The following is a 14222-nucleotide window of genomic DNA, read 5'->3' as shown; positions in this document are numbered from 1 at the left end:
TCAGTATGTCCTGCACTGTACCCTATGACATCCACTTGTCCCTTTACCAAGTGCAGTGTGTCAGTATGTCCTGCACTGTACCCTATGACGTCCACTTGTCCCTTTACCACGTGTGTCAGTATGTCCTGCCCTGTACCCTATGACGTCCACTTGTCCCTTTACCAAGTGTGTCAGTATGTCCTGCACTGTGCCCTATGACGTCCACTTGTCCCTTTACCACGTGCAGTGTGTCAGTATGTCCTGCACTGTACCCTATGACGTCCACTTGTCCCTTTACCACGTGCAGTGTGTCAGTATGTCCTGCACTGTACCCTATGACGTCCACTTGTCCCTTTACCACGTGCAGTGTGTCAGTATGTCCTGCACTGTACCCTATGACGTCCACTTGTCCCTTTACCACGTGCAGTGTGTCAGTATGTCCTGCACTGTACCCTATGACGTCCACTTGTCCCTTTACCACGTGCAGTGTGTCAGTATGTCCTGCACTGTACCCTATGACGTCCACTTGTCCCTTTACCACGTGCAGTGTGTCAGTATGTCCTGCACTGTGCCCTATGATGTCCACTTGTCCCTTTACCACGTGCAGTGTGTCAGTATGTCCTGCACTGTGCCCTATGACGTCCACTTGTCCTTTTACCACCTGCAGTGTGTCAGTATGTCCTGCACTGTACCCTATGACGTCCACTTGTCCTTTTACCACCTGCAGTGTGTCAGTATGTCCTGCACTGTACCCTATGACGTCCACTTGTCCCTTTACCACGTGCAGTGTGTCAGTATGTCCTGCACTGTACCCTATGACGTCCACTTGTCCCTTTACCACGTGCAGTGTGTCAGTATGTACTTTGTTGCTAAATGAGTTATTGATATCTGACTGTTGCACATTGAATGAAGTGATTGTGCTTCTCAATCTCACATCAGAGGCAAGATCATATCTGGCACATTTATTCTTATAGCGTGTTACAATCTGCCCTCACGACCTACCTTGTTCAGGCACCTTGATAACAATGTTAACATGATGTAGTGACCCTGACCTCTCTCTCTCTCTCTCTCTCTCTCTCTTTCTCTCCGTTCTCTCTCTAGCTGTATCCAAGGATCAAACCTAGACAACGCTCGCTGGCGTAGAGCCCAGGCTGGTAGTCACGTGCACCCTGCGAGTGTGCGCGTGCACAGAGAGAAGAACAGCAGCATGCGTCGGCGGACATGTTCTGGATGCCAGACGAGGAGGAGAGGCAAACCAAGATGGAACTCACATGGTTTTGTGAGGAAGCAACATTTGTTTGCGTTGGTTTGTTTGTAATGCTGGATCCACATGGCCATCTGATGATGACATCATTCTATATTTCCACTCAACTTCCTGGGAGATAGTTGGGGGAAATTGCCTGAATCCTATTTTGAGCAACGGCTGCTTGACAACTCCACAGGAGAGATGCACGACATAAACTAAAAAATAAATAAGACATCATTCGGATGCAGCTTCAAGTTCCACTTCACTTCACCTATAACACCTGACTGTGTAACAGAAAGACACGCTCTTTCTCACTGATCATTAACACATGTTGACAAAAAACACTTCACGCAGGCCAGGTCGGGTCAAAGTATCAATCAGAGGCAATTTGAAAGTCAAGTTGGAGAGAGAGAGAAGTTCAGTCCCTCCAGGATTTCGCTGAGTTCTTTTGTGATTTTTTTGATAAAAAATGCTTGAAAATTGCATGGTTTTATGTTTATTTTTCTTGCTGTAAAATTGCACGAACTGGCAAAAATTGCTTTCTCAGAAATTGCGATGGGATTGACGAACTTTCATGTGATCTTTATTTTATTTTTTGGGGGTAGAATTGCGCTAACTGGCAAAAATTACAAGTTGAGGAAACTTTTTTGCAGAGAAATTGCAGTAATTTTTGAAAAATGTCAAGCCCCTGGAAATATTGCGGAGATTGGTTGAATTTGCATTAATTATTGAGATCGCAATAATCACAATTTCCTGGAGGGACTGTTAGTTTAGACAGGGCAGCGTTGAATGTGTGTTGAACCATGTCACATTTGGTTGATACCTACTGTGGCTATTGATGGAGAATGTATTAGTTACTGTATGTTCGATAGGAAAGAAGAATGCTTGAGGTGCATGCAGGCAAGGAACCCAGCGAGCATTTGACATTGAACCTTGTGGCCAAGTTAACAAACTCCAAATGTTCACGTTACAATATGTCATGTAAAACAGACAGCTTTGGAAGCTGTTGTCACAACCTTTTCATTGTTGGTGCAGGCCGTCATGTCAACATGTGTTCAACGTCATATTGTTTGCTGGGAAGAGAGGAGAGGAGGAGACAGGAAGGACAGGCACAATGTGGCTGGTGTGTTTACCAAAGTGAATGGCGAAGAATGTCCACTGTGAAAAGGACTCCACTGTTTCTCTTCTCCACAGTCGAGTCATCTCATGAATCTCTGGTGATTTTTTCCCGTTTATATTTTACTTTGAAGTAGTAGTAGTGTTAAGGAAAGTATTATTCTTCCACTTTTGTTTCATGAAAAAAATTGTCTTTCTAATTTATGTATTATTATTACTACTACTGCTATTGCTATTATTGCTATTATTATTATTATTATTATTATTATTATTATTATTATTATTATTATTATTATTATTATGAAAGGGCACAATGCTCTCATTTATTCTGGTTGTGTTGATGCTGGTGAGACTCACTGCTGCCACCTAGTGAAACAGGATGTTGACACCGCTGCTGCACTCAGAACAAAGCACCATTTATTTTAAAATATGAAGCAATAAGTGTCCCATGTGAGAAGAACTCATGGCTCTGAGGAGCACTGACCATTATTTTGTGTATGCAACCTGTAACTATACAGCTGATGTACAACGACAATAATAATAAAGACACTGTAGTCTGTGGAACTGTTTTAAACCTGTGACTGATTGTTTAAAGGTATTCATCCTGTTAAAGGGAAGTCTTTTCCAAGCCACACTGAGCCATATCTGTTCACATTCATGTCCCATTCATGCATGTTACTGACTTGACTTCTTCCCGGAGTCTTTGTGTCTCCCATTTCCTGCAGGAGCTATGGACGCGGACACAATCGACCCTGACACCAGTGAGAAAAGACCCACCACTACTATTACTATTATTAGGCCTGTTCTTGTTACAGCTGCTACCGTTAGTATGGTTGTAACTGTGCATTACTGTTTCTAATTAAGCTCTTACTTATTATAGCTGTTAATGGTATCATGATTACTGCCATTACTGTGCATCTCCCTCTCTCAACCCAACCGCTCATGGCAGATGTAGATGTTTTCTTCCCCGTTAAAGTTTTTTTTCCCTTGCCACCGTCGCCAAGTACATGCATGCTCTTGTTGGGTCATTTTTTCAATTGCCACATGACCTCGCAGTATAATCGACAGTGCCTAAGAGTCTAAGAGGTCTTCTACCTGCTCTATTTGTAAAGCTTCTTGAAATAACTATTGAGATTTGGCGCTATATAAATATAAAATTGATTGATTGATTTTGTGTTGGAAGATGAGCAGAATAAAGGAGAAAAGACTCAATGGAATAGGCTCACAAATGTTATAGACCCTTTTCACAGGGGCCATTTTGTTCCATGATTGGAAGTTGATTGCAAGTTGGAAACCCTCATTAGTGTTTTGCTTGCACCTGTGTTTACCCTGCCTTTTCGATAATAGTGCGTTTGGATGGGTTTGATGGGCCGGCATATTTTTTTTTACTCCTACTGGCCTTAGCTGAGAGTGTGAGGTCATAGAGGTCTACCCGAGCTCGTGCATATATGGTTTGTGTCGACACCTTGGACACGAGGGTGTCCAGTGTCCACTTTGTAAAGGATGCAGAACAGTGAACAGCATTTATCCATTTAGATACTGAGAAGAATGTTCTCAATGTTATTAAAACAGTTATTGTTATACAGAAACGTAATTTGTATTGTATAGCTTCGTTTAAATGCTTAGTTTATTGTTTTAATGTGCAAACTAACACTTTTTCAGTGTCTTTTAAAAACTAGTCTCTCGGCTCCCAGACGTTTGGTGAGCTGCAACGGATTAAGACTGAGGGCTGAGTCTATTTAAAAACGGGGACACCTCGCAATTCCGAAGTGTCGGCATTCCGATCATTGACTTCTATGCTTTCGGAGAGGCGGCCCTTTTTTTTTATCTCCAAAAAATGTTTCGCCGAGAGGTTAGGTTAGGCTTAGGCGTGGGGGGTGGGAGAGGTTAGGTTTAGGGTTAGGGTCTGGGGGAGGGTTCTTTCGCAATGGCGAGGTTAGGGTTAGAATTTTGTCGGAATGCCGGTATTTCGGAGTGCCGACATTTCGGAATGCCGAGGTGTCCCCTTTAAAAACATACATTACGTTGCTTTTAGTTTGAAGGCAACCGGAAGTCATATTGTTGCTAGCTCACTGAACAGGAAGTCTTATTGCTGCAGGTTTGACGTGTTGAAGCGGCCATCATGCAAACGTTCTTGTAACAACACAGAGTAACGTTAGCACTAGCAGTAGCATACTAGCCTATTTCCCGTTTATAATACTTTAAGAAGTTTAATTTACAAACAGAAGACTCGTATGTGCGGACGATATTATCACGAATATATGAAGTGGAACCAGGGCTCCGTTGATCAGAGGAAGAAGACTCCCTGGGCCTGGACTCAGATGAATGGTTTAGCTGTGAAGCTAACGTTAGCTGTGAAGCTATTGGAGCTTTGAAGGAAGTTTGTCAGTAAAGTTCAGGAGGAAAAGTTCCTGTCACTGTGTGAAAATTAAAATGTCTAAAGTCCAGAAGCTGAGAGCTGTGGTGAAGCAGCACCTAACTGCGGGTGATGAAGATAAACTGCTGGACGCTGTGCGGTTACACAGAGAAGCCTTGCCTCCAGACCTCCAGCAGCTGTTAGATCCCGCTGAGCAGCAGGAGTGGAGCCCCAGTCTCGACCAGGAGGACCCACACATTAAAGAGGAACCCCGGACCAGTCAGGAGGGAGAGCAGCTTCAGGAGGGACCAGAGCCCCCAGACATTAAAGAGGAACAGGAGGAACTCTGGATCAGGAGGGAGGGAGAGCAGCTTCAGGAGGACCCAGAGCCCCCAGACATTAAAGAAGAACAGGAGGAACTCTGGATCAGGAGGGAGGGAGAGCAGCTTCAGGAGGACCCAGAGCCCCCAGACATTAAAGAGGAACAGGAGGAACTCTGGATCAGTCAGGAGGGAGAGCAGCTTCAGGAGGGACCAGAGCCCCCAGACATTAAAGAGGAACAGGAGGAACTCTGGATCAGGAGGGAGGGAGAGCAGCTTCAGGAGGGACCAGAGCCCTCAGATATTAAAGAGGAACAGGAGGAACTCTGGATCAGGAGGGAGGGAGAGCAGCTTCAACGGCTGGAGGAGGCTGATATCACCATGTTCTCATTCTCTGTTGTCCCTGTGAAGAGTGAAGAGGAGGATGAGAAACCTCTGTCCTCACAGCTTCATCAAAGCCAAACTGAAGAGAACAGAGAGGCAGAGCCTGTAGCCACCTGCTCAACTGAACAGATGAAAACAGAAGCTGATGAAGAGGACTGTGGAGTATCAGAACCAGCCAGGAACTTTATATACTTACATCTAGCTAGTAATTCACAACCAACTAGTGATGACAAGACTTCAGACTCTTCTGAGACTGAAGACAATGATGATGAATGGGTGGAAACTAGTGAACTTCAGTCAGGTTTAGGCTCACAGAAAAACAGTGAAGTTCCAAGGAAGAAACACTTCAGCTGCTCAGTTTGTGGTAAAAGATTTGCTAATGAAGCACACTTGAAGAGACACATGATAGTCCACACAGGAGATAATTGCTCAGTCTGTGGTAAAATATTTGCTAATGAAGCATACTTGAAGACACACATGATAGTCCACACAGGTGACAAACAATGTATTTGCTCAGTCTGTGGTAAAATATTTGCTAAGGAAGCATACTTGAAGACACACATGATAGTCCACACAGGTGACAAACAATGTATTTGCTCAGTCTGTGGTAAAATATTTGCTAGGGAAGCATACTTGAAGACACACATGATAGTCCACACAGGTGACAAACAATGTATTTGCTCAGTCTGTGGTAAAATATTTGCTAAGGAAGCATACTTGAAGACACACATGATAGTCCACACAGGTGACAAACAATGTATTTGCTCAGTCTGTGGTAAAGGTTTTGGTCGTAAAGGAGACTTGAAGAAACACATGATAGTCCACACAGGAGATAAACAATTTAATTGTTCATTCTGTGGTAAAAGTTTTGGTCAGAAAGGACACTTGAAGACACACATGATAGTCCACACAGGAGATAAACAATTTAATTGTTCACTCTGTGGTAAAAGTTTTGGTCAGAAAGGAGACTTGAAGAAACACATGATAGTCCACACAGGAGATAAACAATGTATTTGCTCACTCTGTGGTAAAGGTTTTGGTCATGAAGGTCACTTGAAGACACACATGGTAGTCCACACAGGAGATAAACAATTTAATTGCTCAGTCTGTGGTAAAGGTTTTGGTCAGAAAAGAGACTTGAAGAGACACACGATAGTCCACACAGGAGATAAACAATTTAATTGCTCAGTCTGTGGTAAAGATTTTGGTCAGAAAGGAGACTTGAAGAGACACATGATAGTCCACACAGAAGATAAACAATTTAATTGCTCACTCTGCGGTAAAAGTTTTGGTCATAAGGGACACTTGAAGACACACATGGTAGTCCACACAGGAGATAAACAATTTAATTGCTCAGTCTGTGGTAAAGGTTTTGGTCAGAAAGGATACTTGAAGACACACATGATAGTCCACACAGGAGATAAACAATTTAATTGCTCTCTCTGTGGTAAAAGTTTTGGTCATAAAGCAAACTTGAAGAGACACATGCTAGTCCACACAGGAGATAAACAATTTAATTGCTCACTCTGTGGTAAAAGTTTTGGTCATAAAGCAAACTTGAAGAAACACATGATAGTCCACACAGGAGATAAACAATGTAATTGCTCACTCTGTGGTAAAAGTTTTGGTCATAAAGGAAACTTGAAGACACACATGATAGTCCACACAGGAGATAAACAATTTAATTGCTCACTCTGTGGTAAAGGTTTTGGTCAGAAAGGTGACTTGAAGAGACACATGATAGTCCACACAGGAGATCAACAATTTAATTGCTCAGTCTGTGGTAAAGGTTTTGGTCGTAAAGGATCCTTGAAGAGACACATGATAGTCCACACAGGAGAGTAAACAATTTAATTGCTCAGTCTGTGGTAAAGGTTTTGGTTGTAAAAAGGAGACTTGAGAGAAACATTTAACTCAGGGTTCCCACGGCCATGGAAAACCTGGAAAAGTCATGGGATTTCAAAATCTTGTTTTCCAGGCCTGTAAAACTCATGGAATTGTTCTAATCCTTGAAAGTTTATGAAAAGTTGTGACATTTTGTTGTGTGTAATGAAATTGTTCCAGTAATCTTCCTGTGTATAACCTGCCATGTAATGTAACATAACGTTAACGGCAAATGTATTCTCTGTAGCTATTGACGTAATGTAGCTCTAACTTGTTTGTCGATTTTAGTGCTTCTTGTATTTTATATTAATATTTTTGTGGAAAATTCCTGTTTTAGTTCAATAGCTTCCATGATGCCGTAAACGCACTAAAAACCAATATAAGGAGAAGCTGTGTCTATTTGTCAATAATAATAATTTCTGGTGTTTAAAAACAGTACAAAAGTGTAGGCTACTACTGTATTACTGACTCAATAAATATGGGGGGGGGGGACAATGTTTATGTTGAAATAATAAGTTTATGTTCAAATAAATATACCAAGTAGTTATATAAGCTCTCTGGTTGTATTGGTTTGCCACGCACGCACTTTTTATTTATTTTAGTATTTGAATATATTCAAACAAATATGTTTTGTTAAGAGGGAATATTCGAATATGATTTTGGGGCTATTTTGACAGCCCTAGATCCCACGCTCCAGAATCTCATCTAGCCTGATACGGGCTCTGCTGGGGAGTGCACTAATGCAGACAGGTGGAGCAGAGGAAAGGGGGGGGGGGGGGGGATCCTTTAGGTCCTAACTAAAGGTGTCTGTCAGACACTGAGTTACTACCATCCCGGATGTGTTGTACTTGCTTCATACAGCCTGTAGTCGGGTTCAGGAGCACTGAGGAGGCTGATTTTTGGACAAAATAAATTAAATCTACTTTTTTCCCTACCACCTCCTCCTTTGTTACAGCAGAGTCTACCACAGTAACATAGCCTAACCAAAACCACCAAGAGCAACCATTACCAAACCATTTAATCGTATTAATGCTTTATTGGCTCACATCTCTTGCAACCTTGATTCAATGATTCAACACATTAAAATGGTAAAATAAGCTTCGATTCTCATACAGATAATAATTTAAATAAATACCATAATTATCATCAACAAATGTGATAACCAGTATCATTGAACAAAGGCCTACAGGCTTCTTGACTTTTTCTGGAGCATTTGACAACCCCCCCCTGCCCTATCCTTTTCACTTTTCAGGGGAGGCCATATTTAATTATGCATCAATAAGTAAACAGTTAACAGCTGATTCTTTTCTTTTGGCATCATCACAGTCATTTGTGAAAACTCAATTTGTATTATACAATCATTTCTGCAAAGTGCTTTGTGACAATATGCCTCACAAATAGGTTGTAATGTATTTTATAGTCTTTCTTCAATAAAAGAAAAACAACTTTTTCAGTAGGTCGCACAGCACATGATTTGGTGGTCACTCACAACACACACTGGCGCCGGAACAAGGGGGACATGGGGACATTTTGTCCCCCTTAAAATTTGGTCCCCATAATTTTTTTTTTTTTTTTTAATCTGAGGGGGCAACTGCCCCTGACGCTTAGAGCCCACTTTACACTGTTTACACAGCCTGTGATGCTTGTTAAAGCCGTGATCGTTGTGGGATTATTACACCTGAGACAGACAGACCCAGGGATCAAGTCACAGAGAGCCCACTTTACACTGTTTACACAGCCTGTGACACTTGTTAAAGCCGTGATCATTGTGGGATTAGTACACCTGAGAGACAGACAGACCTGGACTCTGTACTGCACTCACTGTCATTGGCTGCTGCTATAATCGTATACGGTTATTGTTATTTTATTTTTGTGTTGAGATGACAAGTTTTGCACTGTGTTTTGAAGTGATAATAATAATAATAAGTTCAGTGTTTCTGCCTGTGTTGCTGTCTGTTGTAGTGTAATTATAAAATGACCTAAAGGGAGAGCAGGTCACCAAGTGAGTGAGAAAAGGAAAAATACTGAATAATTACATTACTACAGTATAATCCTAATGTTAATTTAAAATGAGATATTCATCTAAATATGGCTAAAAATCATCCAAACGTCCATAAAAACGTCAATTTTTCGTCGCCGCCCTCATATTTTTATTTTTTGTATATAAAAAAAAATAGAAAAAAAAATTAGAAAAAAAAAAAAAAAGTGTCCTCCTTATTGCAAACTCGTTCCGGCGCCACTGACAACACACACACACACACACACACACACACACACACACACACACACACACACACACACACACACAGATGATGTCATCGGTGATATCATAATTGGACACACACACACACACACACACACACACACACACACACACACACACACACACACACACACACACACACACACACACAGTTACTGTGATGCACATGTTTTAGAAAGGACATGTGCGCACAGTTATGGAAGTGAAAACTGTGATAATGAAGCATAGTCTCTTAAAACAGACTGGAAGTTGGGGAAAAAAACCTTCAGACAGGAAAGAAGTTCGACGGAATCTGACCAATCACGACACGTGTGTCCACGAAAAATGCGGCATATTGGATTCTGATTGGACTAATGAGCAAAAGACCCGCCTTTCTGCGATTCTGATTGGACTAATGAGCAGAAAACCCGCCTTTCTACTTCCCATTCCGGTTGGTGCATGATTCTCCCCCATGAAGTACAGACGGTAGGCTATGGCGGAAGCATTTGAAAATTGCGGAAGCCAACTCGTCTGTTCCGTTCTTTTAATCCATGGTCTGTTCGAGACTACCAGTGAAACGGAACCTGTAACCGGAACTTGCAGGCGATAGCTAGACATTACGCTTCCTGCCTGCTGCTGGGCATATCTTTAATTTTGAAAGTTATAACAGGAGGTGGTAGTGTTTTATTCTGGCTAGCTTGACACTAGCCGTCCTGCTCCATTCTACTGTCAGGTGTTGGGACGCCGGAGACGCACTCTCAACAAGACGTTTTATTCAAATGTAAGTCAACATTTATACCTTAAATGCTTAACGGTGACAGTGATGTAAGCTACATTACAAAATACAATAAGATGTGTAAACATTAAAACAAACTTTTGCTTTACTCTGTGTGAACCATAGATATGGCTTACAGCGTTTCTGTTGTTGCCTGTGGACTTGCAGCTTGAACAGAGGCTGATCAGATCAGGACAAAGGTTATGTTGAGGATTAATTTACAGCAGCACAGACTCCATTCTGTTCTCTTGCGTGAGCGTCACGACGAACTCCACTTTAATGTCACTTTGATGTAACAGGCTAAAGATCTTAGTAGGCTACATGCAAGATCCTGTTTTCTGCACACAATGAATAGTCTACTACACCAGGTGTTTTCAAAGTCTGAGACTGTGGTGGGCCTCCCCCAGACAGACCTCTGGTCTGGTCTACACCAAGCATTTATTTTAGTAACATCATGTTACTAACATGTTAGTCTCAACGCCAGACCCATGAGAGTTCTTACGCTGATACACTACGTTACTGCATGCTGCAGATCTCCCTACTGGAAGGTCCTTGAAGTCATTGAATGTGATGTTTTAAGGTGTACCTATTTTAGCAATCAGTAGCTGATGCTCACTGAACCTCGCATTTCTCAAATTGGGTATTCCAATAAATTCCCATATTTACCCTGCACTGTTGCCTGGCTCACTGTCACTTGAACATTCAGTGAAGTATGGAGCCTTTCCACCTGAACACGCCCCTGCTGGAGAGTGTGGGCATGGCCAAGCGGGCTGGAACCCCCGTCTACCTGAAGATGGAGAGCTCTCAACCCTCTGGGTCCTTCAAGATCCGCGGGGTCGGACACCTGTGCCAACAGGTAGGAGGACCACGGCTTTCTTCATGTGTGGCTGTCTTTTAGAGGCTATTTACACCTGGCACTAACATGTGTTTTCTGTGATCAGATTGCAATCAGATAGACCACTTGAAAGTACAGGTGTAAACACGGTCACCCCCAAGACACATTGAAGACGGATTGCCCATCTGATCGGCCAAACCACCTCCGGAGGTGGTCAGGGATGTTGTGACCACATTGAACACAAGTGTATAATATGCAATGTGTTCTCTCAATCCGCATACTGAGAGGACTCACGTTTTGGGTGATGAGATTGCAATCACCCAAAATGCATGCTTCCCCCCCCCCCCCAATATTTTATCTTAAATTTTTGAACAATTCTTAGAACATTAAAAGCACAGACAAGACAAACAAACACGCTCAGACACAGGGGGAAAACAAAACAAAAACAACAAAAGAAAGGAAAAAAAACATGATCAATATTTAATATTACAACATGATTACCAGCCGCTTATGGTGCTTATGTGCTTGTGGGAGATATTATGCCTGGGGTCCCACACAAAGGGACCCTGCAAACAGCCAGGCGAGTCACCCGTCGCTCCTAAGCCCTAACCCAGGGGTGGGCAACTATTTTTCATGGGGGGCCACATGATAAACCCAGATTGTTGCCGGGGGCCGAACAAATATTGTCATGCCATAACCCATGGATGGGCAACTTTGACGATAGAGAGGGCCACAAAAAAATGTCCTCGCTACCAGTTTTTGCTGAGGGCTGAACGGCGCCAGCGCGAAAAAATTTGGGCATTTGAAGCCAGGTTTAGAGGAATAACTCATTTTAAATTAACAGTTGTGATGTCATTATTCAGTCTTAACCACCAATATTTGATCCTTTTCTCACTCACTCCTATGTCACCACGGTCACCACCTGCTCTCCCTGCAGGGCTTGAAATTAACTTTTTTCACCACCTGCAAATATGGCTGCTAGATGTTAAAGTTACCAGCCAATTCGAATTTCCACTAGCCGAAATGTTTTTCTTGAAATAAACCAGAATATGAGTGGGTTAATTTAAGCATTTAAGTATCAGTAAGTGGCCTGGGATTCTCAAAGCCTGTGTTGAGGGTCACACAAGAACAAAAATGCACTCTTGAAGCTAAATAAATCCAAAACCAACAAGTTAATTATTTAAATTTCTACTTCAATGTAGAACAGTCATTTCTTACACATGAGATTACTTTTAGCCTTTTAGTCATAAATATTATTGAAAGATATTCCATATTCCAGACTGAAATGCTATAACAGAAGAGTATTGGCCAGAATGACATGAACATTTGGACACTTATTCAGCGGGTATCTTGCATGTTGCGTTCAGGTGCACTGTAAAAAAAGAAAAAAAATTGCAATTCCATCGCGGGCCACACAGGGGGCGCCCGCGATGTAAACCACAGTTGAAAAGAAGGTGAGGACGAGGACTTCCATACCTTCAGAATGAGTTTTTTGGCAACAGTTGTCCTCTGTGTCAGATACTGTTGCACAGCTGTAGGGAAGTTCAAAGAGGACTCCGAGCAGCCGCAAATGGCGAGTTCTGCCTCCGGCTGGAGGGTTATTTTATAGGCCTCAGAGTACCAGTCAAATATTTTGGCCCAGAATCCCGTTAGTGAAGGGCAGAACCACAAGGCATGAGATGGTGTGCCCTCTGACACCTGTCACACAGTGGTGAGTATGTGTGTATAATATACACACAAACACACACACACACACACACACACACACACACACACACACACACATATATATATTATATATTAGTTATGTACATGCTTCAATATGCTCTATATATATATATATATATATATATATATATATATATATATATATATATATATATATATATATATAATATATTTATATTTATATTTATATATTATTTTATATTTTTATAATTATGAAATCATTTAGGTTACTACAATAATTAGGTCTCATTTTGATTTCGATAATTAGGCCTACTTTTATCTATCTGATTGATAAAAGTAAATCCAAAAATGATCGACTTGCTCATAAAGGAATCATGAAGCTCAAGCCAAAATAAAGTTCAGTAATTCTCTCCTCCACTCTGTCTGTAGGTTGCCAAACAGTCTAAAGGAGTTGTCTGCGCTTCAGGTGACACACACAGCACACTAAAATCCACAACACACTACAATAAGCTACAAGTGAATATCAATTATATCATAGTTTTATTATATCTGTTGTAACAGCTCTATTTTTGCAAGAAAAACAGTAATGAGGGGTTCCAATTTCCAATCATGGAAGTTGGAAACCCTCATTAGTGTTTTGCTTGCACCTGTGTTTATTCTGCATTTTCGCATGAGAAGGGTCTATAGCTGACAGGAATCATTCAAACTGTTCCCATAGCAACACAATTCCATGACTGTCCATTATGTTCTGCCATCATGTGGTTGTAGGTGGTAATGCAGGCATGGCTGCAGCCTATGTAGCCAGAAAAATGGGTTTACCGGCCACCATTGTAGTTCCCTCCTCATCCCCTCAGCTGGTGGTTCAGAAACTCCAGGATCAAGGAGCTACTGTCAAGATCCAAGGCAAGGTGAGTGGGTCATGTTATATACTATTAGTCTGGGTGAATACTCTTTTCTGATTGGCTGGCAGGTGTGTTAAAACAGTGTATTTTACACGTAGTTCGGCTCGAGTTTAAATGCATCGTTCTAAATCCATTCGCTACCCAACCTGTAACAAGGATTTCTCAAAACATCACTGAGTGACTGAAACACGTTGGCTAACGTGTAGGCTACAATTTCACGGCACGCAAAGCGACGGGCGGTGGTTCGCCTCCACGTCGTGCATTAAAGGGATAGTTGTGATTTTTTCATGTGGGGTTGTATGAGGTACTTGCAGACAGTCAGATGTACTGCAGGCAGTAGAATGCACCTGGCACCGCCCCCATTTGGAGAAATGGAGACCGGCCGCGTCAGGCAAGTAGAGCTGTCTGCTGTGTGTGAACAACAACATCAACAACAACAACATCAACAACAGCGGGGAAAAAACATAATTTTATTTATTTATTTGACCTTTATT

General features: G+C 41.9%; 2 protein-coding genes across 2 annotated transcripts in view; both read left to right on the top strand.

Annotated features, from left to right (window-relative positions):
- Window positions 1-1318, top strand: part of LOC310773619 (apoptosis-stimulating of p53 protein 1-like) — a 78205-nt gene extending 76887 nt beyond the window's left edge. The window contains exon 24 of the mRNA XM_083633540.1: window positions 1081-1318. Within this exon, the coding sequence (XP_083489666.1) occupies window positions 1081-1122 (42 nt within the window). The 3' untranslated portion in view covers window positions 1123-1318. The remainder of the gene's footprint in view (window positions 1-1080) is intronic.
- Window positions 1319-11014: 9696 nt separating this feature from the next.
- The window catches only part of syt14a (synaptotagmin XIVa), a gene marked incomplete at both ends in the record, with an annotated part of 45998 nt that continues 42790 nt past the window's right edge, over window positions 11015-14222 (top strand). The window contains 3 exons of the mRNA XM_083633188.1: window positions 11015-11158; window positions 13256-13292; window positions 13595-13734. Coding sequence (XP_083489314.1) covers window positions 11015-11158; window positions 13256-13292; window positions 13595-13734 — 321 coding nt within the window. The remainder of the gene's footprint in view (window positions 11159-13255; window positions 13293-13594; window positions 13735-14222) is intronic.

The sequence above is a fragment of the Poromitra crassiceps genome, assembly GCF_964638095.1.
Source record: "Poromitra crassiceps genome assembly, chromosome: 3".
Classification (NCBI taxonomy): Eukaryota; Metazoa; Chordata; class Actinopteri; order Beryciformes; family Melamphaidae; genus Poromitra; species Poromitra crassiceps.
The sequence above is the reverse complement of the archived record's forward strand: the minus strand, read 5'-3'. Positions and strand labels throughout refer to the sequence as shown.